General features: G+C 35.0%; 1 protein-coding gene across 3 annotated transcripts; it reads right to left on the bottom strand.

Moving 5' to 3' along the window:
* Positions 1–492: 492 nt before the first annotated feature.
* On the bottom strand, positions 493–26887 carry LOC110831171 (nucleolar complex protein 4 homolog A). Of its 3 annotated transcripts, XM_022066862.2 has the most exons (11): positions 26718–26887; positions 25788–25850; positions 25346–25454; positions 19713–19921; positions 18526–18775; positions 18241–18432; positions 15291–15351; positions 10808–10918; positions 8378–8541; positions 5010–5203; positions 493–700 (listed from the first exon to the last, which is right to left on the bottom strand). In XM_022066862.2, exons 1-11 carry the CDS (start codon positions 26808–26810, stop codon positions 584–586), a joined length of 1563 nt encoding a protein of 520 aa, XP_021922554.1. In that variant the 5' UTR covers positions 26811–26887; the 3' UTR covers positions 493–583. The 3 variants fall into 3 exon arrangements, with proteins under 3 accessions (XP_021922554.1, XP_021922555.1, XP_087196637.1); XM_022066863.2 differs by lacking the exon at positions 25788–25850 and having other exon boundaries at positions 26718–26886; XM_087340511.1 differs by lacking the exons at positions 25346–25454; positions 25788–25850; positions 26718–26887 and adding an exon at positions 22723–22816.
* Positions 26888–26893: the final 6 nt, after the last annotated feature.

The following is a 26893-nucleotide window of genomic DNA, read 5'->3' as shown; positions in this document are numbered from 1 at the left end:
TGAGTTTTTCCAGAATGTGGTGATTTTGCCATAAATAAAAGTCACAAGGTGTTAAATCAGGGAAACGTGGGGACAACAGTCTGTAGGTAATTACACAATCACCAAAAACCTGCAGTGCCTCTAAACTTATGTGTGTCATATCAGCTGTGGCAGAATGCTCCTGGAAAAACCCCGTACAGCCTTTCTTCTTCAGTTAGCTCAAGAGAAAAATGGGCTTAAGACAGTGTTCATGTACCTGGCAGCATTAAATAATCACCATGAAGATAGGTCTAATTATTCTGTGTGCACTAATCACACACAAAACACCAATGTCTTCATCGCCCTGATAATGGAGGCAGTATGACCTCAGAAACGTTGGTAAACATCTACCAGACTACACAGGGCAACAACCCAGAAGACAGAAATATTCATACTCACCGCTGTGAAAACCTCAAATCTTACATAATCTGTTAGTGGTTTACATGTTTCTATTAATATTAGCAACTGAATGTATACAACAGAAGGAGACAAATTTATTGCAAGATACACAAGTCATAATTACAGTAGACATTTGAAATTGGTTTGAAATACAAAATAAATGCATTTATGTAAGAGTCCAATATTGTGTCACTCTTTCTCCCCTTGACAATGTTAAAGACTGAGGTCTGTCGAATGTCAGTGTAATTTCTTTCACCTTCTTCTTCATTTCCTTTTCAAAAATCTGTAAAAAGGAAAAGGTCAGCACATTAAAATATACATTTGATGTTTTAAAAAGAACTAAAAGCTTATAAATGGGTAAAAATTTGTTCAGAATCTGTTGCCCTCACAAGTGAGACCAAAATACATAAGCAAAACAACCCTTTGAAATGGACAACAATAAATAAATTTGTATTAAAAGCTACTGCACGGAGAAATACATTTTTCTGGGAAAGACTTTAGATTTCAGCACAACCTCCTGGAAAGGTCTGAACTGTAGATAAATATTTCAGTTCCTCATACAAGCATTTGTTTAGAGTCACAATTACAAAACATTATGTCACTCTCTCAGGATGGATGATTTTACTGTGGATGTATTAAAGAGTGAGGTTATAATACTACTGTGCCATTATTATTATTAATTAAAATCCATTTGTATAGAAGCAAATTTAAATACTATGAATTTAAGATAATCATCATTTAATGCTCAATTTATATATAACAAGATTGGAAAGGTGCAATCCATACCATACTGCATGCATATTCACCCTCAAAACAGCGAATGCAATGTTTGCCAAAAATACTGGATAATTTTCAACATCTGACACAGCTAATCCCCAAAGGCCAAAGCTGTACATAAAACACACAGCTTCTACAGACATTCTTTATACTTTGGGATTCCGATGAACGCTCCTAGCTGTTTTGAATGGCTTTAATGATGTTTTAATGCTTTATTCACAAAATAAAAGAAGAGTAGACTGCAATTCAATTTACATACTCTTCACTATTACAAGTCACAGTTGCCTCACGGTCAGAGGCGCGGGCCTTGTGCCGCTTGGACACTGTGACTGTGGGTTCGAATCCCACTCAAGGCATGGATGATTGTCCGTGTCTTTCTGTGTTGTGCTGTCCTGTGTACAGGTAGCGGCCCTGCGACGGACTGATCACTCGTCCAAGGATTCCTACCAACTGTCTAACAGATCAAAGCTAACGAAAGTTGGGACCCGCAGATGCTCAAGGCACTGAAGAAAGGGCCATCTAAGTATCCTAAGTAAGTATCACTATCACAATCACTGAAAAACACTTTAAAAAATCTGAAACTTCAATCCTGGTCCTTCTGCACTGTCATTCCATTTATTTAAAAGAAAGTAATTGTTGAGAGATGTTATGAACCTGGTAATTACACCAGCTTTTGTCAGTTCACACAATTCTTCAGGGTCACTCACAGGCAGTGGCTGGAATCACCTACCTTTGATACACATAATAAAATACTTACCTGAAGCTACTGCATCAATTGCTTTATTTCTTAATATTAGCTGTAGGGCACCAGTGAGTCTCATTTGCAGAAAGACAGAACCCAAGATTCTATTCCTTAACATATATTTTAAAATGAGAAGCTAAGAATAGGGAAAACTGGCGAGCTCTTTTTGGGCAGAGCAATGGACCTGTCGTAAGACAGAACACTCAATAATAATAATAATACAGTTTCATGTTGTGAACAGCACGTATGTTTGATACCTTTCTGAACCGGTGGTCAAGCTATAACTGATTACTAGAAATCATTAAATGAAATCAGAAAGGGAACAGTAGAGAAGCAACAGCTGGCACGGCTGAGCAAAATATACATTTTAACCCACCATCTAGTATTCTGAACAGAATACAATGTTTTATAAACTGGATTTCACATGCCTAGCTCCAATGGTTTAGTACCTATTGTCATCCAAGAAAAGCTAAATACATATTTCATGCAGATGCCATATTGTTTTGCATTATACAAAAAGATTACCTCAACACAAGTTGCATATTTCTTAAATATCTATCACCATATATAATTTCAAGACACTATATTAAGTGGCACTAGCAAGTTTGTGTATCTACCATGGTGTTATCAACTGCAGGAGATTTAAAAGTAGTTGGGGAGCATTCATCCAACTAACACAGTTAACATTAATGTTCCACAATGTTTGACTTCAGAGCGCCTCTGACTGCATAATGTCCATAAACATTTAACCAAAATCAGTGGCAGCCTGTCCATAAGAGCTGCAGAAACCCCTATAATTTTTAAAAAAATGATTTTTTTTGTGTTTATATAATTGTAACATTTAATTTACTCTATATAATTTTAATATTGCCCCTTATGTTGTCTTTATCCACTAAACAGCTGAACTGACAGTAAGTCCGAGGACGAGGAGTGCGAAGCAGAACGGGGATATCATCCAACTGCAAGGATTTCAGCGTGGCTAGCCGGTCAAAAGTAGAGCGCGCGGTGGGCTTAAGAGTGAGGGGCAGTTCAGTGTTATAGCCGGTGTCCCTATGCTGCAAGGTTCGCAGCTCCGTTCACTTGTCACACGTAGACAATGCGGTGTGAGGTGGAGTGAGGGGCAGTTCACTGGTACAGCGCGTATTGGGGCTGCAGTCGCCGCAGCCGGCTCATAGTAAACACACTTGCCTGTTACCACGTGTTTTAGACTGGTTTCTGAATCGCAATCTGTTTCGTGGTTATTGTTAATGAGTGTTCAATAATTCTGTGTGCCGACTATTTTTTGTTCTGATAATGACAATGAGCAAAGGAAGAGTATCATATTTGCAGCAAATTACTTTTTCTAAATTGTCTTTGAGTGAAAAAAGTGATGTAAAATATTATGACCGCCCTTTTCCGGACTTACAAATAGTTGAAACATTGTCGAGCATGTATGGGTTTTCTCCTGATGCAAATTTACTTTTCATTTATTTATATTGTTATGTGTTGAAAAATTATTCTGAGTTTTCTCTTTTGCGCAGCACTACCACTGCTCAGACTCACTCCCTGCCACTGACCAAAAGGCAATAAACCATGAAGAGAGACATGATCAGCCTTATATATATTCATGTTCTGCACATCATGCAAAAAGGCATAACAAATGTATATTTTAATGACCTACAGTGTATATTCCTGCATATTCAAATGCTTCTGCCACTCCCTGAGTACCAGCCAGAAATTTACCTTTGGCTGAGTACAAGCAATTAATTTCAATACAAGTCTAGAATTCCTCCATAAGAACAATGAAAGTAACTTATTTGGATGTCAACAGTTGCTGAATATGCTGTCCCTCTATATAGTTCTGAACACAATGAGGCTGACACAAAGACCCATATGAGTAATTTCTAAAATTTGTTATGTATGGCCAATGTTTAAGCAATTCTGTCACTTTTACTGCTCCTAATCTTGAAATGTTCGTCTCCTGCGCAAGATGCGCCAGTGTCATGGTATTTCAAACTAGCCCCTATTTTTCCCACTTTCTCTTCAGTAAGCACACATTTTAAATGGTGCTTCTTATCCATAAGTGATCCAGCAGACCTGACTTTATTAATAAATTTGATCCCAGGAAGTTTATGACAAAATTTTCTCTGACACTTTATAACAGAACCATATTTCATGTACAAGTAGTAAAAAATACATATTCTTTAGAATATTCTGAATTATATTTACTGATATAGCCAGTATTTAACACGCTGTATGAAACTACCGCAGGATTATCCATTTATAAATTAATGATAACCACCATTAAGATGTAAAATTAAAACTGAGTGCCTAATCATATCAGCCTGAATCATTTCAGTTCAAGATGACTGACTTCTGAGATGATGTGCCATGTACTCTGGTAGAAATTAACTGATGTTTCAGATGTGCTAACTGGGCATGTCATCACAGAAGTCAGTCATCTTCATACTAAATTTTTACATGACCACCTTAATTTTCAAAGCTGAAAATTAAGTACATATTTGCCCAACACAGCATATTTTTGGAAAAGAGTAAGTATATTAATTTTTCTCAAAATTCCAATTTGAATCTATTCACAAATATAAGAGTACAGAAATACAAAGGGGCCAGGGTACCTCAGTCAATATAGTGACTGACTGCAGACTGAATGACCAGGGTTCGATCCCTGACAGGGGCAGAGGATTTTTTCCTCTAGCCTTTGCATCCAACCATCTTTGGGATAAATCCAGTCTCCTATCCAATGGATACTAGGGTCCCGGTGGTAAAACGTGGCTGGGGCTGACCACTCACCCCTATCTAGTGCTGAGGTTAAAAATGAGTTGGAGCTATACCTCCTCTCCCACAAGCACCTACATGGCATTAGCAGGACAGCCTTTCCCCTCCTTTTTTTTATATACAGAAAAACAATTTTCCTGCATACAATTTTCAAATGTATCAACTTATATTAGTACAAGCATACACAAAATATGGTATATGAACTTACTACATATCTTACAAAGTAAGTTAACTTCCTAAAATCATGAAATAAAGTAAAGCATAAGCATTTGTCACAGACTTTTATAGGTTTACTTACATCATCAGCAGAATTTTCAAGAATCTTGCTCATGTCCCACTCAACGGATGGTAATGGCATGTTAATGAATTTCGCTGCTGTAGCAATGCTAGGTAGAATATGATTCTGCAATGCATGTAGTTCCCACAGTGAGCTCTCAATAGCCTGACTCTTGAGAGGGTCACGTTCTTCCATGATGTATGGATCTAAGCTTACTAAGAAAAGTAATTGTAATGTTTAATACTTTTCTATTATATGTACATCATTAACAAAGCACACTATTTACATATTGTTCAGAGAATAATAATGCTGCTGCTTGTGAAAGTGGCAAACATTTGCTATTGTAAAGGATGATAAAAAAGTCACACAACCCATTCCTGACAAATGATCTGTCATAAAATAAATTACACTGAAACCAGAAAAAAATTGTTAAATTGGTATTGGAAATGTCCATCGTGTTCAGTGATACACCCACTTTTCTCCGGTTTGATGCAATCTGGTGTATAGCCTTATAGTTCATAATCATTCTGATAAAAAGGTTTCCTGTTCAAATCTGATGATAGACAAATAATTTTATTTGTAAAAACACATACTATAGTGTTTTTTGTTTCACAAAGTATACTAATTAATGACTCAAAAATATTAATTACTCTGTTGGCAATTAAAGGGATGTTTTCAAGACATGGTGTAGTATCTTTAATGAGAGATCCAGAATCTATAAGCTTCAATCACAGTTCTCATTCATCTTGGCATGGACACAAGCTAGAAAAACATAAATTATTATTTCTATGCAATCATTTATTCATATTGTCATTCTTATTATTTCAATAACAATAAGAATAATCAGATAAAGGATAGCAGAAATAACTGTAAGTATACAAATAAAAATGATAGCAACAACACAATTCACAATAACAAGCTCAGAATGTGTATTCCATACTGGAATACACACAATATCCTCATCCACTCTTTACAACATGCAATTAAAGGCATTAAATTAGCCTTATTCAACATTTCCCACTTTGGCCACCAAATTGCAGCACCCCAATATCTACCTCACAACTTTCCTTGTCTGTCATTTTGTTATCACCACTCATAGGATATTCAAAAGTATAATTCTGAGGCTGTGCAGAATAGCACAAGCTCCACATCAAATTTTATTAAAATCCATCAAGTAGTTCTAAAGCTGAATCAACTAAGACAGGACCAGCCCATAATGTGTTCTTGCCATGTAATTTGTGCAAAAATACATAAGTATAACAATATGAATAATGACTTTAAAAAGAACAATGACCTGTGGGCTAATTGTTGCTGGGAAATGGGACAGAAAGATACATGGATGAACCCATATGATGTTCACTGCTCACAGTATAGGATGATGAAAACCAATGGGAGCATGGAGAGCTTAAAATCCAATGATACAAATACTTATAAGAAATTATGAATCACCCGTCTATCATAAATTGTTTGATTAACTTCTCAAGGCTTAAGTGGAACTAACATGTAATGCTGAGTCATGCTGAGATAAATTGCATCTGTGGTTGAAGCTCAAAGATTCTGGGTATCTTATTATAGGAAACATCCCTTTAAGGACCAACATAGTCATTCATTTTTTAATATGTAATTAGTATACTTTGTGAAACAAAAATAATTCTAAAGTATGTTTTTGCATATAAACTGTTCATTTTTGTTTGTTAACAAACAGTTACTGGACTATGTGTGTGTTACACACAGAAATTAGACATATTTCAAACATCACAATCTGCATAATTCAATATCCATTTCCACATTTCCTTAGTACGGGATCCACATGGCAGTATTGAAACATATACAGTTAAATAATATAACAAGTGCACAATTTAAATGAATAGGCCTATCTGTGGAAATACAACACACACATTAAAAATATATTTAGACATTAAGATCTGAAATTGCAAACAGGATCTCTGCATCAACATCAACAGACAACCATGCTGACTGATCTATGAGGGAGCATATATAACCAACCAAAGAAAAGCTTTCACCTCTGTTTTGGCTTTGGAGGACTCAGAAAAGTAATTCATTTACAAGTTTCTTCTAATTAGGCAGACATATTGGTGCCCTTGTTTCAGAAACGTGTGGCACAGATCACTGTAGTTAATGGAAGGTATAGAAAAGCGGCATGCAAGAAAACACATAGAGAGAATGAGTGAGTGGAATTATATGATGCCAGCTGTACACTTACATCACCTCTGGTTTGGGGCTATGAAAATTTCAAGCACTTGGTTTTTGTTGTACAATAAACATGACATGTATGATCTTAAGCATTTACAGCAAATAGGCATAATGAATTTTTCTTGGGCTACCAGCTGACATGTGGCTGAATGGATGAAATATCAACATCTTGGGAACCATCTTCGTCTTTGTCCTCAGGGTACTGATGTGCCCTGAGGACGAAGACAAAACATTGGTGTTTTCCTCATTCAACCATCTGACACAGCTAGTAGCCTGAGAAGAATTCATAATAAACATGACAGATTTAACTTTGGGTGATGTGGCTTTAGGGACATATGACAACTTTGGAGGTTTATATTTACATTCTCATATAGCAGAAAGGAAGACAGATTCCAAACATGTAGCAAGCATTTTCCAAATTTAATTTGTTCATGTTAAAAAAAATACATTTACAAATTCATGTTGCTGAATGTGTTACATAAAATGTATATTATTAGGAATAAAATATTTTGTTTGAAACTATTAGATTTATTTCTCACCAATGTTACACACCCCATCACCTACTTTTCCAGTATGCTCATGTGAACTTTTCATCTGATTTTCTCCTTTCTAAGGGATTCTGACATGGCAGAAGAAGAAGGGGAAAAAAACAAGAGAAAGAGAGAGAGAAGAGGTTCCCTCTTCTACACATATATCACAATCTACATTTCTACAATAATTCTAATAGAATTACAACTCTAAAAGAAAAATGATCCATAACTGAGTCCTATACTACAGTATACTAACAATGCCACATAAAAACTATACTTCACTTGAAGCACAGAAAATTTGTTGAATGTTTTCAAACTATTTTTACTCTACACATATCATAAATCCTTGACAGTATTAGTTAAAACAAAATTATACCAGACATTTCTATTGGGCATGCACTTCATTTTATATATCACACATGCTACCACAGTTCTAACTTTAATATATGTATTTGTAACTCACTCAGATCCCTGTTAAAGTCACTCCTTTCACCCCATAATTACTTTATTTCATGTAAGTTATTACACGTTTCTGCCCCAGTTAAGACAGACAGAGCAAAAATTCAAACATTCTTCTACACTTGTATGGAATAACATCACAGAAGTGTGGCAGATTACAGAATTTTACTTAACATGAAATCTTACCTTCACCACCTGTTGGGTGATTAAAAAGTCTCTTGAGGCCAGGATGTCGTAATACCAAGTTGCCAATGAACATCAGAATAATGTGGATATCTTGAGGTGGTGCCACTAACGTAAGGCGTGCCAAGCGTTTTGCAAATGCTGCCACTAAATGTTCTGATAAATGCCTAGTAAAGTTAAAAATATATAATGTAGAACCATTAGAATTACTATTTCTTGATCATTTTTAAAGGAATTAATTCTTTGTATAACTGTATCTGTCTCTTCTCTCCTAATTCTTAATATTGTTGCAAAGTTTAACTTTGGTGCTGATAGTACTGGGTCTACAATTTATGAGGCTGTGGTCGTGCTTGCATTGCGTGGTCGGCCGGCGCTCTGTTGATGTGGGCGGGAGTTGTGCGCGTTCTTCTGGTGGGTGACCGGCGAATCAGTTTCAGTGCCGCTAGTAACAACAAACTACGAATATTTCTCGTCACTAATACATGTTATTACATTAATTGTTCTTACCTTAAATCACAAAAGATGTTCAAAGTGACTTCCTTGTGCTCGCAGGCAACTTCACATCTCATTAACATGTTTCGAAATACTCGACGAAGCTCTTCTTGGGATATTGCTGAATATTTTATTTAAGTTCTTCTGCAGTGTGCAGATTGTTTACATAAACTTTGTTCTTCAGCATGCCCCACAGGTAAAAATCGCACGGGTTTAAGTCCGGGGAATGCGGAGGCCACTGATCGATAACTTGTTCACCAAACACTTCTCTTAATGCTAACATCAACCGATCAGCTGTGTGAGCTGTAGCATTGTCTTGCATGAAGAAACCGTAAGTCTTTTCTTCATCGGTCATTTCTTGGAAAAAGGGTCTAACTATTACATTTACATAATGTTCACAATTTATCCGCACACTGCAGAAGCACTTAAAGAAAATATTCGACAATTTCCCAAAAAGAGCTTCGTCGAGTATTTCGAATCATGTTAACGAGGTGTTAAGTTGCCTGCAAGCACAAGGAAGTCACTTTGAACATATTTTGTGATTTAAGGTAAGAACAATTAATGTAATAACATGTATTAGTGATGAAAAATATTCGTAGTTTGCTGTTACTAGCGGCACTGAAACTGATTCACCGGTCACCCACCGGAAGAACACGCACAACTCTCGCCCGCATCAACGGGGCGCCGGCCGACCACGCAATGCAAGCACAACCGCAGCCTCATAAATTGTAGACCCAGTACTATAACACAGAGTAATAAATAAAAGCGTAAACCAAGTCATAAAGGAATTTTATTGCGTAAGATTTGAGGTTCTCAAGGCAGAGAGTAGAAAGATGGCTATCTTATAGTTCGTACTGCTGTGCAGTCAGGTAGAAGTTTACCAGTGTTTCAGATGTCCTTGCTGCCCTGATGATTGAGGCAGTGAGATCCTTTGATATGCTGGTAAACTTCTACCAGATTATACAGTATTACAATCCAGAAGACAGACATCTTCATTAAGGATTTTACTATAGGTTATAATCAAAATATTCCCAGAATGTTTCCTTAGGCCATATATAAATAGTCTAATACCTGAAGTTTTAAAACAGGGAGAAACAGTCACCAGCAAAGCACTCTGATTATAAAAGACACTTTTATTGGACCTGTACTTTATTTTAAATGTTAAAGATGCTCCATCAGAACTTGTATGTCCACATTTAGAAGAAAAAGTGTTGGAATAAAGGCATATAATATTGACTGATGGTCTTGCTAGAACGAAACAGTCTTTTCATTCGCTTGGTGTAGTTCTACTCTTCATAATCAAGGAATAAAATTGTTCCATATTTTTTAAAAACATTCCTTGCACTGTTTACTCCATTTATATTAACAGAATAGCTATAGGATTCAGTTTTCAGTATTTCCCATACTGTCCAATTAACTCACTCATGCACAAAACAATAATTAATTTAACATATAGACAGGGACTGTTCATTTAAATCTCTATGAGATTATTGATAGCCCCCAGTTTATTTTTATTAAGTGACAGGCACTATGATAAAAGTGTTTTATTGCTTCCTATGAACTGGAAGATAAATTCACGTCTTCCTTCTGTAACGTAGTTTTCAAAAAGCCATTCTACAGGAATTTTTTTTACAGAATTTTAACATATGGCTTATGATGACATGCCCTGATGAAGAATCAGTAACATAAAATTTTAACTTCTTGATAAGTTATTAGGAGGCAGAAATTTGGAAAATGAAGTTATACAGTCGATCAATGGTAAAGTGCCCTACTGTCCATGGATTAAAACTTCATAGTTCATGCAGCTATCTGAAATAAATAAAATTAAATAAGTTCCAAATTTGTAATAAATAACTAATCTTCCTGACTCCTGTCCCATAACACTTAGGTTTTTGCTCTAATTAACTAAAAGTATTTGTCCTTACAGTAAGTTACACTTACGTGGAACTCAGAAACATATCCGATAAGTAGAAAAGGCGAGCCTTATATTTTGTATGAAATATCTCTGGCTCAAACATTGAGTACAGTTTGCCATAGATGTTTGGATACTCTCTGAAACAGAGTTATATGTCACACAAATGGCAATTCTTAAACAACTATGTAAAACATACAATTAACCATATGAAACCTAACTAATATTCAGTACTGTTGCAGTAATACCACTGAAATGACGTAACAAAAAATATGACCACTTGTCCACCCATCACCATATCACCCTGAACACAGAGTTAACAAGGCCCAAATCAGATGATCTAATCAAGAGTTATTCAACATAAACTTGTTTGCAAGACAGATAGAATATAGTGCTCATAAAACTAACAGTAATGTCTCTGGCTGCTAGTGTGGGTCACTGGACATACGCAGTTTTAGACTTCAGCTACTATAGGTAAATCAAGCAGGCCAGACCTAAAAGATGTCATGTGAAATGAAATATCTTTGAACAAGAAATTTTTGCTAAAGTCATCCTTTTGCATAGAACACAACAGCCTCACAACTGTTCAAAGTATTTCTACCATACTAACAACAAATGAAACCAGGAATTTGGAAGTTATAAATTTGAATTATTTGCCAAACCTGTAACATCTCTGCATGTTAAGAGCAATATGGTAGTTACAAATCTCTCGGATATATTTGGATCAATGCAAATCAAATGAATGTATGAGGCTAAGTCCATGATTTCAAGCCAAAAGTTGTGAGTAGCTGATATCACTTCTCACTCATGTAAAATCTTAACTATTAAACGAGCTTCAACTTCAAATGGTTAATTATGATTTCCTAGACATATGTTACAAGAAGTTATTTTATGTACTATGAGTATTCATAATGTAAAAATGGTACAAATAAAGTTCAATTTAAAATTTCTTCATAATAGTTTGGAAATTTGTAATAATCACTTCAGTCCTTTGTTACTCCTACTGAACGGCAATGGTGATATGTGAAACTCAATCATTACAATAAAGTTCCCAAATAAATGAAAAACATTATTCAGTAATGAAAGGTCTGTAGAGCAAAAAAAAGTCATACATATATATATTTCACAGACATCCTCAATACTAATGACTCTGTATCCGTATTCTGCAAACTTCACTTGCAACATGCCCTAATTTGTTAAAGATGCATGATGCCACACCACAAAATTTTGTCTCATGCAAAAAGCGGTACAAAACTGTCTTACATGGCCATAAATAAGTACCTACATGCAAATCCTTGCCCTGTAAGTTTGCAAGCATATAAAAACAAAACATAACACATGCTAAAAAAAACTATCAATGATGAACCAGTGTATATTAAAAATTCTAATTATGAAAGATAAGACATTGCCCATTTCTAACTATAATGTGCAAATAATTATACAATTTCTTATAAAACTTTGTGGCACACTTAAAATCTTGTACAGGCACAATGGTTGTGAAACACTGCTTTATGTCAATTATCACCACATGTTCAAAAATAAGACATTCAAAACGATATCTTGACCTATGTAACTGCACAAGATCTGTAACAGTGCTCCTAACACATGCAATTTGGGCAAACATTTCAGCCGGAAGAATAGATGGCCAATAATATTGGATCCTTCTGAAAGAGAAATGCCATTTTTTTAAAAGAAGGCAAATGCTATGGATATCTTTGTGTGCAATGCTGGTGAATAAATTTCAAAGACAAATAAATGGACCATTCCATACAAAATTGAATAATCGTCATCGTCAACCACACCATCATCAATTTCTATTATTTCTATTTTACAAGCGGATACAGATTAAAAAATGTTTTCCCAAAATTTCTATTTCTGTTGTGACCAAATCCATATAAGTATTAATTAATGAATTTAGTCAGTTTTTAGAAGGTGGCAGGCCATTTTTTCACAAATGTATAAATATTTTCATTATTTAAAAGTCAGAAACACAAAATCTGGTGGTCAGCAGCAATTTGTCTACAGACTCTATTGGTGCAAAGTGCATACATATATCTGCAATAGTTTGTGGGACTATATTCAGAAGCTTTTACCAAGCATAAAAACACTTAGTCTATTAGAGGAAAAATAAAGTGAACTTTTGCTAGACTGTCAAGAAATTAAAATTTCAAATTATGCACCAGCTTCATGCTCATACTTATTCTGGAGTCTTGGCAAATCTGGTCAGGCATAACACCGGGAAAGAGTACAGAACTAAATGAGCAGAAAAGAACTCTACCAACAGCGTTATTTCTATTACTTTTATTGTGTGAGTGTCTTTTGTAAAATGGAGGAAATTTCTAGACCTACTCCTAATGAGTAGAATTCATTCAACATGTGTGTGTGTGTGATAGAGAGAGAGAGATAGACAGTCAATGACTGCTGCAGTACCAGAAGAGAAGACTGCAGATTTATTTTCGAAAATGTGGTATGCCGCAGTCTCAGAATTATATGTTTTGCATATTTTCAAACTGCCCAAGTCAGAGTCAACTGCAAACTGTTTAATAATTATTTCAGGCTAATAATTCTGATGTAGAAGACAGTACAGTTAACAAGCAGAGTTCATGAAAGCCATACAAAAATTCTATTCACGACAAATACTGTCGGATAATCCACTGAAAAATCTGCTGAACACAAGATCAAAAAATAACCCATCACTACATAGCAAAATCACAAGCTTAATATTTAAAGATGTTGAAAGAAACCATTCTGCCAAACACTGAAGCTGTTTCTTTGTTTGACTTTTCAGAGAATTATTAATTTGCACATCAAGATGTCATATAACAGTTCCACTAGGAAACTGATCAGGCCACTCTCTGTCCTTTGGTAATTTATTATCACTCATCAGGACCAGAAAATAGCATTAAATAAAAGTATAAGTTTCAACGTAATCAGTCACTGTCTTCAGCATACAACTACAGTCCACTCTTTTATAAGCTGCACTGTAAACCACTTGGTTTCTGATGTTTTACCATACTTAAGATATATTATTTCAGTAAAGGTGCAAATTCACATTACAAGACCTGTAAAAAACTTCCTGAACTTTTGTTATAATGAAGTTGATATCATGTAGCTACAGAGTGGAATTTCTATGCTACTTTTGCATGGCAAACATCCTTGCACGGGACTGATAGAACAGTGTACCAACTTGTAGAATGTGCTAGTCTTCAAGCAAGTGAGAGAAACCACATTTTAACACTAGAAGACACATAAAAAGGCCAAAGAAAATATAACAGGAATTATATTCTTCTACATAACACAGAAAGAAATGAAGGCACATATTTTAAGACTGACAGGCTACAATAAGCTAAAATTGTCCCTGGTACATGAAACCACCATATGTTTTTGCCAATTAACAATTCAGAAATTAAGTTTATTTCTTATCTTCAGATAAAGATATGGGTACCAAAGCATTACAGGTTTAACTGATGTTTCTGTACAGACAAGTCAGTTATGTCCCAGAAAGTATGTTGTTGCTATATACTACAATGGCTGGTACATCAGATGTATCACTGTACATCAAGATGAAAAATGCGACATTCTTCTAAAATTTATGAAGAGAAAGAATAAGGTATTTTGACATTTAAAAGTGAGGAAGAAAAAATAAATCTAATATTCCCACTGTTCACATTCTGTGTACAGTGCCGACACCATAATTGTATGGAAGGAGCGTACAACAGTAGAGACTCCAACATGCTCTTACAGACATAAGAACTTTCTTCAATACATTGAAAAAAGAAGAGAATACCTTAACTACACGTATAATGGTTAATTTCAAGTGATCTGATCATTATGTTTATGTATTTTGAAGAACGTCTCATTTACTGTCACTTGTTATAAGGAAATACTTCTTACATACATATTTAAAAATTTATTTACCATCACTCCAGTGAAAGTCCACCCTGTTTATCTGAAACAATTGTAGGCACGTTCATTGACTTCACTGTTCAATTTGACATGGAATGGCCCAAATGTTTAAAAAAACTGGATTTACTTACTTCCACCAATATTTTGCCATGGACATATATGTTGCCCTGCGTAGAGTAGGTAGTATACTATATAATTATTGCCACAGAAAATAAAAAGTTCATGGGCTACGCAATGTCTGCTCTACTGCCAATTTACAATATTAATGACTACATGGCTTTTAGCCACAATTTTCTGATTTCTTTATTTACATTTTTTCTGTCATTCTTCATCACATTTATAAGTCTAATTCTGAGGAAAAGAGCAGACAAGTGTACTGATTACATGAAAAGAGAAACTAGATTTTGCTGATGAGTGGTCAGAACTCAATACTACATAATCTGAGCTATTATAATGTTATCAAATAAAAAATAAATAAAATATATAAAAGTAGAAACAGTATCCAATACCATACCATACCATACCACTCCACTGAAAATATTTTGTACACGATGAAGTACAAACCATATACCAAACTTACGTAGAAGCTCATTAAATGCCACTTACAGGTTATGATTCTTGATGAGGATAAAAATTCCTTGTAATGCCAACAGACTGACAGCTCCACCTATGTAACAAATGTATCCAAGACTATCACACAAATTCAACAGTTGACTAATTACAAACCTAGTTAATTTAACAAGTATTAGCATATCATTCCAATATAAAACAATTTTTGTTACTGACTTCAGCCAAGGCTACAGAAAATTCATAAGCAGTACCACACACTGGAAAGGAAGAACAATCACTTCAAATTACATGTTCACCTTAATATATACGGAGTGCAGTATATAGTATGTTGTATGCAAATGGTCAACTAGCCATGACATCACCAGGGCTCCAACTTACACCCCCCACCCCATCCTCTCACTACCAGCTGTGATTACATCACCAAGATCAGGGTGCAACTAAAGACATTTGAAACACAACAGCATATTCCCAAATATTCCTGAATGAAACTGAAGCATTATGCATTGTCTTGGATGGTGCGAACAGTGCAGATCTCTCTGGAACAAATAGACCTATAAAATGTATGGACAGCCAGATGTAGAGTCAGCAGCGAGTTGATGGTCGAAAGAGATAAAATTCAGGGCAAGTCATGTCCAGTATCTCAGTTAGAGCACGTGAGAAGAAAAACGTGTGCTGTGACATGAATGCTGAAGCAGCGTAGAGCAGCAGTGTAATATGTGTACGTAAGGAAAGAAAACGATTATTACGAGTTTGATTTAAAGATCAACAACACCAAAAGTTGAGAAAAATAGTAAACTGTAATACTGAGTGATTAGGAAACCCAAATTAAAGAATTCAAAGTAGTTTAATTACTGATATCCATTTCAATATATTGCATTCATCAAAGAATATTCTATAATATAAATGTGTTACCAGCATGTGTGAAATCATGAACATATGAATGATGGTCATCACCAAAAATAACAGGTAATTTCAGAAGACAGAAATCTTAAATATACACCTCTTTATAAAATTAAACTGTATATTGAAAAATAATACTTTCAGGGTAAAGTATTATTACTTTAGAAAACAAGTGGAAAAGTGCATTTCAATTTGCAGCACACACATTTTCTAAACATGGTCTCTGTAACTTTTCATACCTCATTGATCTTGATGAATATTTACTCCAGATATAAATCAACAGGTGCAAAGCTAATTACACTATATAACACTGTATAAGAGCCAGACACATTTCTTCATCATCATCCTGCCAAGGATTGGGCCCTTTGCCCATTCTGGACAGTTGCTCAAGGCAACTTGCCATATTAGTCTTTTTTTACACATTCTGGTAGCCTTTATTATAATCTATAAAGCTAAAACTGAATAAGGGAAAGTATATTATAATAAAGACCCCTAAATACAATCCCCTTTTATATATCAGAATGATTGTCAAATTATCTAGTCTTGATATCATGTCTCAGGGAAGCAGGTCTGAGAACTGAACCCTGGACTACACTGTCACAATCTTTGCAATAAAAGAATCTTCTTCTCCTATGGCGCAACAGCCTGAATCGAGCCTTGGCCTCCTCCCATGTGGGCGGTTTCTTTGTCTTTGAAGTGTGCATTTATGAGTAGTGAGTGACAAGCCTGCTGACTCTGCACCATTTCTACTCACCCTGATCTGTCTGCTAGAACTATCTAGTAGTGAATCAAGAGAGTCTTAGGTAAGAAATGGCCGCTGAATTTTGCTTACGAAACATCTCATTCATGCTCGTAAGGTTCTTTTACATGCCATAAATCTACGACATGGGACCGCCGGCTTTACTTCCACTCCGAAGAAAGTTGTGCTATGGATTTTAATCACCCTTAAAAATCTATTGACCTCAGCTGCAGTGGTGAGCACGCTAACCACTAGTCCACCAAGGGTGACACAATAAAAGAATACTAATTGTAATATCACATTTTCTTGCTATTCCCAACAGTTACAACAAAACCCCTTAGTTCAACAGTTGTGGAGTGATCACCAAAAGTTTAAGCCCTTGTTTAGACTACAGAAAACAACTCTTGTTGATAACATGAATGCCGAGTCAGCAAGAGGAGAAGAAATCCGGTCCATGAACCAATGTCTTCCTGACAGAACCTACAAATTCAATACCATTTTACCAGCATTAATACCATGTAATTTTTAGTAGTCAGATTAGAAATGAAACAGTGTGTAAAATAAAATACACAATAAAGTATGATTTGATTTAAACAGATGTAACAAATCAACAACTGGGGCTAGAAACATGGGATCTACTCCAGCACATTCAGAATTCTACTGGCTTTTTCTCTAATGCATTATTTAATTTGAATTGTTGATACTTTGTGTGTAATATTTACATTATGATCCTCAAAGCAAACTGCTGTACTTCTTTAACTAGGCAATGCAGTACCTCTGTGATTGTCTGCTGAAACTGATCACACCTGAAAAGTCAGGAGCTGTAAATAGCCTTATAGATTTAATAACATGTACAAATTTGTTCTGTGATGAGTCACATTTGTAAAATATATTTAAGGTTCATGTAAAGTAGAGGATATGAACCAAGATGAACTAAAAATACATCTGCCAAATAACTTTTAGTGTAGACACTAAATACCAAATCTGACCAAAATTTGTCAAGTAGTTTGGAGAGTAAACATGAAGATAGACACCTAGCATAATGCATAACGTGTTGATTTCATGTACAATGTAGGAGACCATATCCAACAATTTTTTCCAGGTATCTAAAACAATTATGGGTTTTCTAGGTAAAGATTTTAATATATAAGGAACATGAAAAAAGGTTCTTGTAGCTTTCAACATGCACAAATCTTTTGTCCTTGTTAAATCTGAAATTTTAGATAATGCAATATGAGAAATCTGTGAACAAATGATGTAAGATAAAACAAAATTAAATTATACTGGAACCTGGGGTGATGGTAATACTGTTGGAAAAACATTAGTTCTCTTATGGTAATTGCTTACCCATGTCCAAGGAATCCATAAGATAATCTGTCAGCAACAGTGGCTTATCAAGATGTGGCAATATTCTTTCCAAAAGAACGACCAATAACTGTTGGTGAGTTGCTGGAGAATGCTCCCAACGAATTACAGCACTCCACACTCTATTTAGCCATTTATGCAAATGATCAGTATTCTGCACAAAATCTGGGCCACCTGAAAGAAATTAAAACATATAAAATTGTATATATGATACCAAAGTGTATGCCAAGGGTAGATTGACATTCTAAACCCTATTTTCACACATACCTTCCTTGCCACAAAGCACAAACTCCCAGTTGTCTTTATTTCCAACACCCTGTTTAGGTACTGGAATTTTGTCCAATAAACTAAGAAAATTCTTTATGAATGTCTCATTGGGCTGTTTCTTGTTCAGTACAATAGTTGGCAGTAATTTCCAAACATAGTATAAAACGTCTTCATAAGCAGTGAATTCTTGAAATCGTGCAATGAGGTTCTCTCTACTGCATTCAGAAGATAGTAGTTCTAGTACAATTGGCTGAAAAATAAACAGATATCTTTGTTTTGGGCTTCTTAATTCAGTAGTGTCTTATTCCATAATTTAATGTTTCTTTTTCTTATGTTAGATAATTCATTTAACTAGAATCCTTCAATCTGAAGTTAATTTATTATCAGCTCTTTATATTCCATAACCTAAGTATTACCTTATGAGTAATTAATGTCTTCTACTGTACATTAAAGTTAAGTAAATACTTGTAACATGTCCCACGCCATTGCCGCACAGTCTGAGGCATCATGCTTCGGACCGGTGATACAGAATGCGCGCTGGTTCGTCTCGGGGAAAGAAATTTCTCATGAGATTTTCGACCGGTGTATGGGACTGGTGCCAACCCAGAATCGTGAGGAAATTGGGGAGCTACAATGGGTAGCGTAATCCGGTTATGAAAACTAGCAATGGCTGGGGGTTCGTCGTGCTGACCACACGTCACCCTATATCTGGTTGGATGATCGTTCACCTCTGCTTAGGCATGTGAACGTGAGGCCAGCAGCCAGCTAGTCGGATTTGGCTCTCAGAGGGCTGTTATGCCACGGATTATTTAAATACTTGTAACATAGGCAGCCTGATACACAAGTTATGTTGTGTACATGCATAACTCCCTATTCCAGAGTGGAGAATACTGGCCTTTACTACATACATTTTTCTTACACATCTTTGCTGCTTTCTAATACTCTGCTGTTTGTAGTACTGTTATTAATTTATTTTGACATTACTGACTATCTTATAACTTCCAGAGATTTAAATTATTACCAGTTAAGTTACATCAAATTACAACAAGCACAACATTTTCTGGTCTGCTAGAAGTACAGCATATGACTTCACAAGCTGCATATATAAACTTACTTAACTCTCATAATTCATTATAAGAAACAAAACAAAAGTATGATGTAGTAGTAGTGAAAAAATACATACTTACACGCAACTTCTGAACTGGAAAATAGTATTCCTGATTTTCCCTGTAATCAACAGGATACTTCCCTTCTAAACTGAGTAGTTTCATCATTGTGGTCAAGGCTTGTAACTGCATGGAAGATTTGTGCTTTGACATTATAGAAAGCAGTCTCATGAAAGTGTCCTCATAACACTCTAGAAGCCATACTCGATATTTGGTTTCAGCATTTACTTCTGAAAATTTTAAAAAGAACACATTAAGAAGAATAGGAGCCAAGATAGCTGTCAGTATAGTGATTAGCTATGGGCTGGACTGGGGTTCGACCCCCAAAGGGGGCAGAGGATTTTTCCTCTAGCCTCTGCGTCCAGACCGGCTGTGGGGCGCACCCAGCCACCTATCCAATCAGTACTGGGGTCTTTTCCTGGAGGTAAAGCGCAGCCGAGACGTGATGCTGACCACTCACCCCATCTAGTGCCAAAGTCAAGGAAGAGTAGGAGCTATACTTCCACTTCCCCCCAAACGACCTACATGGCATGTAGCTGGACGGCTTTACTTACTTTACATTAAGAAGAAAAACAACAGAAGATATTCAATATAACACAAATAATCACAAAGAGTATTCATGGATATCGTTTGTTGAAAAACAAATAAGGAAAGAATACACAACAATTCACAAACTGGTATGTCATCAAATTCCTGAAAAGATCACACAATAAGAATCTAATCAATAACCAGAATTTGTGGGGAATTTTGTTCTTCAAATTTATTATATTTAACAACGTAATTTACACTGCCAAGTACCAGTACCAATCTGCTGATATACCTTGTAGCTTCAAAATATTTTGTGGCATAAGTCATGTCTTGAGATCAGCAACAATAAGTAAAAGCCAATTATGAATGCCCTGTCGTTCTCAAGTTGATCCTTCTTCACACCATTTAACATTCATAGTACCAGAAAATTTCAAGTAAATGCATCATGTCTAAAAAACTACCACTGAAAAACCCTGCTGTGTTCACACAATGAAATAAAAACATGCCTAGCCTAAAATTCACTCTGGCACCCACCAGCACCCAATGTTAACTGAATTTCACATTGCATGAATTCTGCCAGCATGACAGCACCACTTTTAAGGGAACCCAGTCAACTATCACCCTCTGATTTGGCCCTGGTTTAGCAGTATGGTAGTGGACCCTCCTCAGACTTCTTGGTTAAAATATTAGGTGTCGACACTCCACAGTTACATTATAATACACTATTTTATTTTCCAGTTGCTTTACTGTTACTTTGTAAGTACAGTAAAAGGATTCTTTATTTAATTCACCTTAATAGCTTGTCCAGTAGTGTGTAAACCTATGGTGCAGGAGACCCAGGTTCAGCTCCCAAGTACACTGCTTATTTTTAATCACCGTATTTGTTGCAGGGGCCTAAAATGCCATTTATTTTCATTCATACTTTACCCACATTCAAGAACAAGAGGCACGCATTTGGTTTATCAACTTTTGCTTCCTCAGGACTGTCTTCATCAAATATAATGCTTAGCATTTTGAATTTCAAGGTTTGTTTTCCAATGCATTAGAATTTATGTTTCGATCTGTCATGACCTACAGGCAACTAACTGTACCTTTATCATTTATTGTGCTTTGGGGTCACTCCTTAACAAAGTGGAATTTTCCAATCTCATACATACAAAATACATAGGGGACTCTGTCACCATGGAAGAATAATCAGGACATACAGCACCTTTGCATATGAATGTGAAATCTAGTGTTCAGATTACCAATAAAACATTCTGAAATGGTATTACATATCAGGGGAAGGTTTTGTGCCTAGGGTCATTTTTTTGTGTACAAGATTACATGTACCAATATGTTAAAGGTACGCACTATTACACATGTATTTGGCAACTGAAATATACTGTTTACTTTGAAATTTCTTTACATGTAAGTTTACCAGCACCATTTAAAAAGAAAAAGTGACTGAAGGTAGAACATATAGTTTACTTCGGGCCACACTCTGTTTTACCTTGGGATGGAATTCAACAGAAGATTAAATTAATAAAAAAATTCAATTTTCCCACTTTGATTATATTCCACTGATAAGTTGGCAGCAAGTTGCAGCATTAATAATAAGAGCAATAATAAATGAAGTGTATGCAATTAACAGTAAACCAGTAATATTAATATAACAACCTACCTACATACAAAGAAAACAATAACTTAAACCTTTTTCAATATTGCATTTCATGAATGCCGTACCAAATGCAGTAATACGTACAACATTGTAAATGGTTACATGTTTACCTGGGTTTCAGGGCATCCATTATTAAGGAAAAGATTATATGCTTTAAATGGACCAAAGACAGTGCAGTCGAATGGGTGTAACTTACATGATACATGGAGAGACAACGTAAGCCTGATAATCCCATTTTATTTTGTCATGTTAATAGCTATAACTGATATGTGGGACTAATGATTATATAAAATCAATAAATATAGATCTTCCTTACAAGGTTTTTCACATGTGATTAGATGCTTCAGATAGTCAATGAAGAAATTCTCATTTGACTAACCTGTCTGATTTGCACATTCAACAGAAGCTGTAGCAGTACCAGTTAACATGATCCTTGAGGAACATGGTTACCAGTGGCATTTACAGCAACAATCATCATAACATTTATTACCCTCTCCTACACTCCTCACTTGCTTGATTCTTTTAGCACAAACAACTTTGGAGAAAACATGAATAGTAGTATTGCTAGTATCATTTAAATTATACATTTTATTACCAAAGAACTTGTGTCTTAACATCAGTTCATTTAAATTTAAAAAGCTGCTTTTACATTTTCACAATTCAAATGTTGCAGCATGTTTGAAATATTCAAACAATTCAAAATCCTACGTGGCCCTGAAAACTTTTAATATCATTTCTGGCTGTGTACTCAGAACTAAAAGGGCCTTCTTGCTCCTGAAACCTCATCAAACAATGGCTTAGTGTAGTTCTTGAAATTACAAAATCATGTGCTGCTGTCCTTACGTTTGTTTTGTTCTTGATTACATCCTGTATGGATCGTTCTATAGCCACACCTACTTTTTGTCGTGTTTTACATAATTTGCTTTGTGGCAGTTTCCTAGAAACAAAATATATTTTTTGTTACTGAACTTTTGAACATACTGATTCAATTTTAAATTTTAATAATGTAAATTCATTGTGCTGTACTATGGGTACAACATATTATGAAGTCTTAAGGCACACCAAGAGACAGAAAAAGAGATCACAACACAAAATTTAGAACTATTTTAGGTTAGGTGGAAAACTATTTTGTTGCACGAAAGATCTTACCTGTACCTAAACTGTACAGGAAATAAAAACACTCTCATACAAATACACTTACGAATCTTCTTAAAATACTTTCATTCTTGAATGTGAATAAAGGAAGGAAAAAAGTAAAGGCTTAAAAAATAAATCAGATTTTATAGTCTCCACAAGCAGCCTACTTGGGAACCGAACCCAGGCCACCCGCACCATAGGTATACACACACTACCAACCGAGATACGAGAGTAAACTGAAGAACGGATCCATTTACTGGACTTACAAAGTAGCAGTGAAGAAGGTGAAAAATAAAATAATGTACTGCTAAGAAACCATGGTGTGTCTAAACCTAATATTTTGGCCAAGAAGTCAAGAGGGTTCACTACCATACTGCAAAATGGGAGCCAAATTAGAGGGTAACATTCAACCAGGTCCCTTGTTAGTGGAAAATAGATTTACTACATCTAAGAACTATAAAATATTGGAAATATAATGACAGTATAATGGAACAGAACAACTATTCACAGAATTCAGACAACCTACTGATTCAGGAGAGAACTATCAAACAGTATTATCATTCAGTTTCATTAAGCCCACAGAATTAGTTATTTTAATCAAAATGTGTTTAAACAAAACCTATACACACAAAAGTCTGTATAGGCAAACATTTCCTATTCAAAAGGATTTGAAACAACATATTTTGTTGCAACTAATTTTCAACTTTGTTTTAGAATGTCACTAAAATTAGAAATGAACGGAACAATAGTTTCTGGTCTAAGCTGATGATTAATTATCGATTGAAAACATAAATACCATAAAGAAAAACCCAGAACCTGTATTAAATATCAGTAAGGTCAGAAAATTAAGTGCATGTTTAAAGGACCTGAAAGGAAGAGAGAATGTATGAGACATATGCCTAGGCAGGTGGGCAGTATTAAAATGTATCTTGAAGAAACAGGGAGAAGACTGTGGTCTAGATTCATCTGACTTAAGACAGTAAACAGAAGTGGGACTTTGATCCATGAAATTAGTTGCTGTGGTGCATGTCCTGACAACATATGAGCAAGCTTGAACCTATCTGCCTTTTTTTACTGTATTCACTTTTGTCACACAACTTTTTGATAGTACCTCATATTCCATGTTTTGTCGGAGCATATTTAGCAAGAAATATCAAATCAAATGTTTTATAAATCAAAATCTGATAAACAGTTCTGGAAATGAAGTAGCTACAGATCTGGCAGGTCTTTAAGAAGAATGGAAAGATATACAACTGACATAAGTTCAGAGAACAGGTTATGGTGTGTATGTGAGACACTCATTTATGCACAAACACATGGAATTTGTAAAAATGTTGATATACTGTGTTAAGACTAGCTGAAGTATATGACTATGCAAATCACTCTAACACAAAACATTAAATTTTGTCTTTCCAATATTTATTTTAAACTGCGGGAATTTGGTAAAACTGTTAATTACAAAACAAGGGCACTGGCATTCATACATTTTATTGTAGTAATGATATATTTCTGAAGTTGGTATTTACTTATACATAATCTGCTACTGACAGTTGTTCCCATTATTGCCAGCAGCGGCAACATTCCATGCACTCTTAATTGTAATGAACGGTATACTGAATTCTGTTTCAGGTTCTTTATCAGATATACATGCATAGTCGTGTATCAACCTCCAACATAGTTCACAGTTACTCATTAACAAGATTCATGTTCTTAACAGCTTCTTGTACACAATCTGCATAAATTTTAATGAACTAACACGACAGAGGAAATTCACTCTGTCATACATCCATATGCCATACTGTTTCCCTGTGAAGGCAACTGCAGGCCTATAAAATTTACAAAAATAAAACATAATACATGATGTGCTATGTGCTTCTTATGGGAAATATCATGGTATGAAGTTAAAGAGAACTGAAGATGTTTATAAAAATTAATATAAAATTCTTTAAAGTACTCCAAACCAATGTGAGATTTGTCTCAAAGTTTATTTTGTTATCTTGTACCATGTCCACAATGGCTTGGATTATGGAGAGCCAGAGCTACTTAGAACATGGCAGCATGCCAGGCTGTCCAAATACAAAATAATAACCCTGGAACTTGAATATGAGGTTACCTCATAAAAATTCATACATAGATACATGTACATGCACAAAAGTAATAGGCAAGGTGTGGAAGAAAGATGGTGAGAATTAGGGAAAGGTTAGTTTAGAACTAGACCACTACTGTATGGTAAAATATGTGAAGTAGTATGATAATGCATAAATATTCTATTCATTTCTGTATTTTATGCAATACTAGAGCAAACATATTTATTCTCAAATTACAATACCATGTTCATTGGCTGCAGCTGTGAAATCTCTGCATATTTCTCTTCTTTTTAAAACTTCTGTAAATATCATTTCTAGCGCTAAAATACAGGGTTGTACATTTCCTTCATTCTGAAAGATAAATCCAACAAATATAAAACAAATGTAAACACATTAAACAACTTCTGTAGGTATTAATATGGGTCACCAACATTCTAACTTAATTGTTACAAATATTAGATTTTGTAACTTCAATAGTGCCTTACACATCAAATAAAATATAATTTTAACATTTTCATCAACATGTTTTTTCCTATATTAAAATATTTTCTACATTTTCTGCGTAGCAACTACAGATGTAATCTAAGTCATAATACTCGAAGTAAAATGTATGTCAAGTCTAAGAGTAAATCAGAGACTGGGATGTCTTCCTTCACTAAAGCTTATAACACTGTATGTACTTACTGACCACACTTTCAGATGTTTAAAAGTCAGAATTGAATTAGTAGTTTTCTGGTTATGCTGATGCTACCAGTAACAAACAAATAACAGATTAATGTAACAACATTTGCCAAGTTTAAGACACAAAAAGTCAACAGAAAGAGATAATTATTCGAACACACATACATGTGCAGAAATATTTTCATACAGTGTCTAGAAATTAATGCTCGAGATATCCTGGGTTAGAATCATGACTGAAAACAAAACAAAACTACCATGTAAAAATTATTTTCAATATGTTATTTTTCCTGATTCAAAACCACAGAGTTCTCTTTTCTTTGCTGTGCAGTACTGCAACACTTGTTAGAAAGGAATTTATAAAGTAGTACTTTTAAAATGGGGAACTTGCAGATGTCTTCCTGCAACAGTGTCAAATACAGTAATTTTCTGAGTAACTGGTTCAGAAAAAGTGAAAATGATAACTTCAAAAGTATCAGCTATGGCAAATTTTTTCGTCTAATCAAATAGTGGAACATTTCTTGCCAGTCTACAACCTCATATCATTAAGATGGAAACAGACATTTAGATTGACCAGCTGGCCTTTTGTCATTATTCAAACAAAATTGTAATAACTGCGACGTACGACTTCCCTTATCTTTATTTTGCCACCGTGAATTACGCTCCTTGCATCGTCTCGCATTTTAGCAATCTTCAGGTTCATTATAAAACCACTGACTTGTGAACAGTACATAACACTAAACAAAAAAAATGTATTTCAAACGTTGAACTCTGTTGTTAATGCAATTACATTTTATCATTTCCCACAAGCTTACAATTCGGTAACATAAAACAAACTAAAACGAATATTTTTCTTACAAAGACTAATTAAGGTTATAACAGTAAAAATACATGATTCAAGTTCCTTATTCAAACAGAGTATAACCGGTTCGTTACCTCAAGTAATGATATGATACTAATTAAATTGTTTGCATTTTTCCTGCTCTTCAAGAATTCTGATGCCTGCGTCCGCAGTTCTTTAGATAACATATTTTACTAACAACTACCTTACACAACAACTACACAGTCCCACATTCGCTACCTCCCTCCACAGATATTAACTAACACGCAAA

This window comes from Zootermopsis nevadensis, unplaced genomic scaffold, assembly GCF_977971745.1.
Source record: "Zootermopsis nevadensis isolate Lab colony 2312 unplaced genomic scaffold, Znev_1.0 Znev_ptg000061l, whole genome shotgun sequence".
NCBI classification, from domain to species: Eukaryota; Metazoa; Arthropoda; class Insecta; order Blattodea; family Termopsidae; genus Zootermopsis; species Zootermopsis nevadensis.
This window is presented reverse-complemented; position numbering and strand designations above follow the sequence as displayed.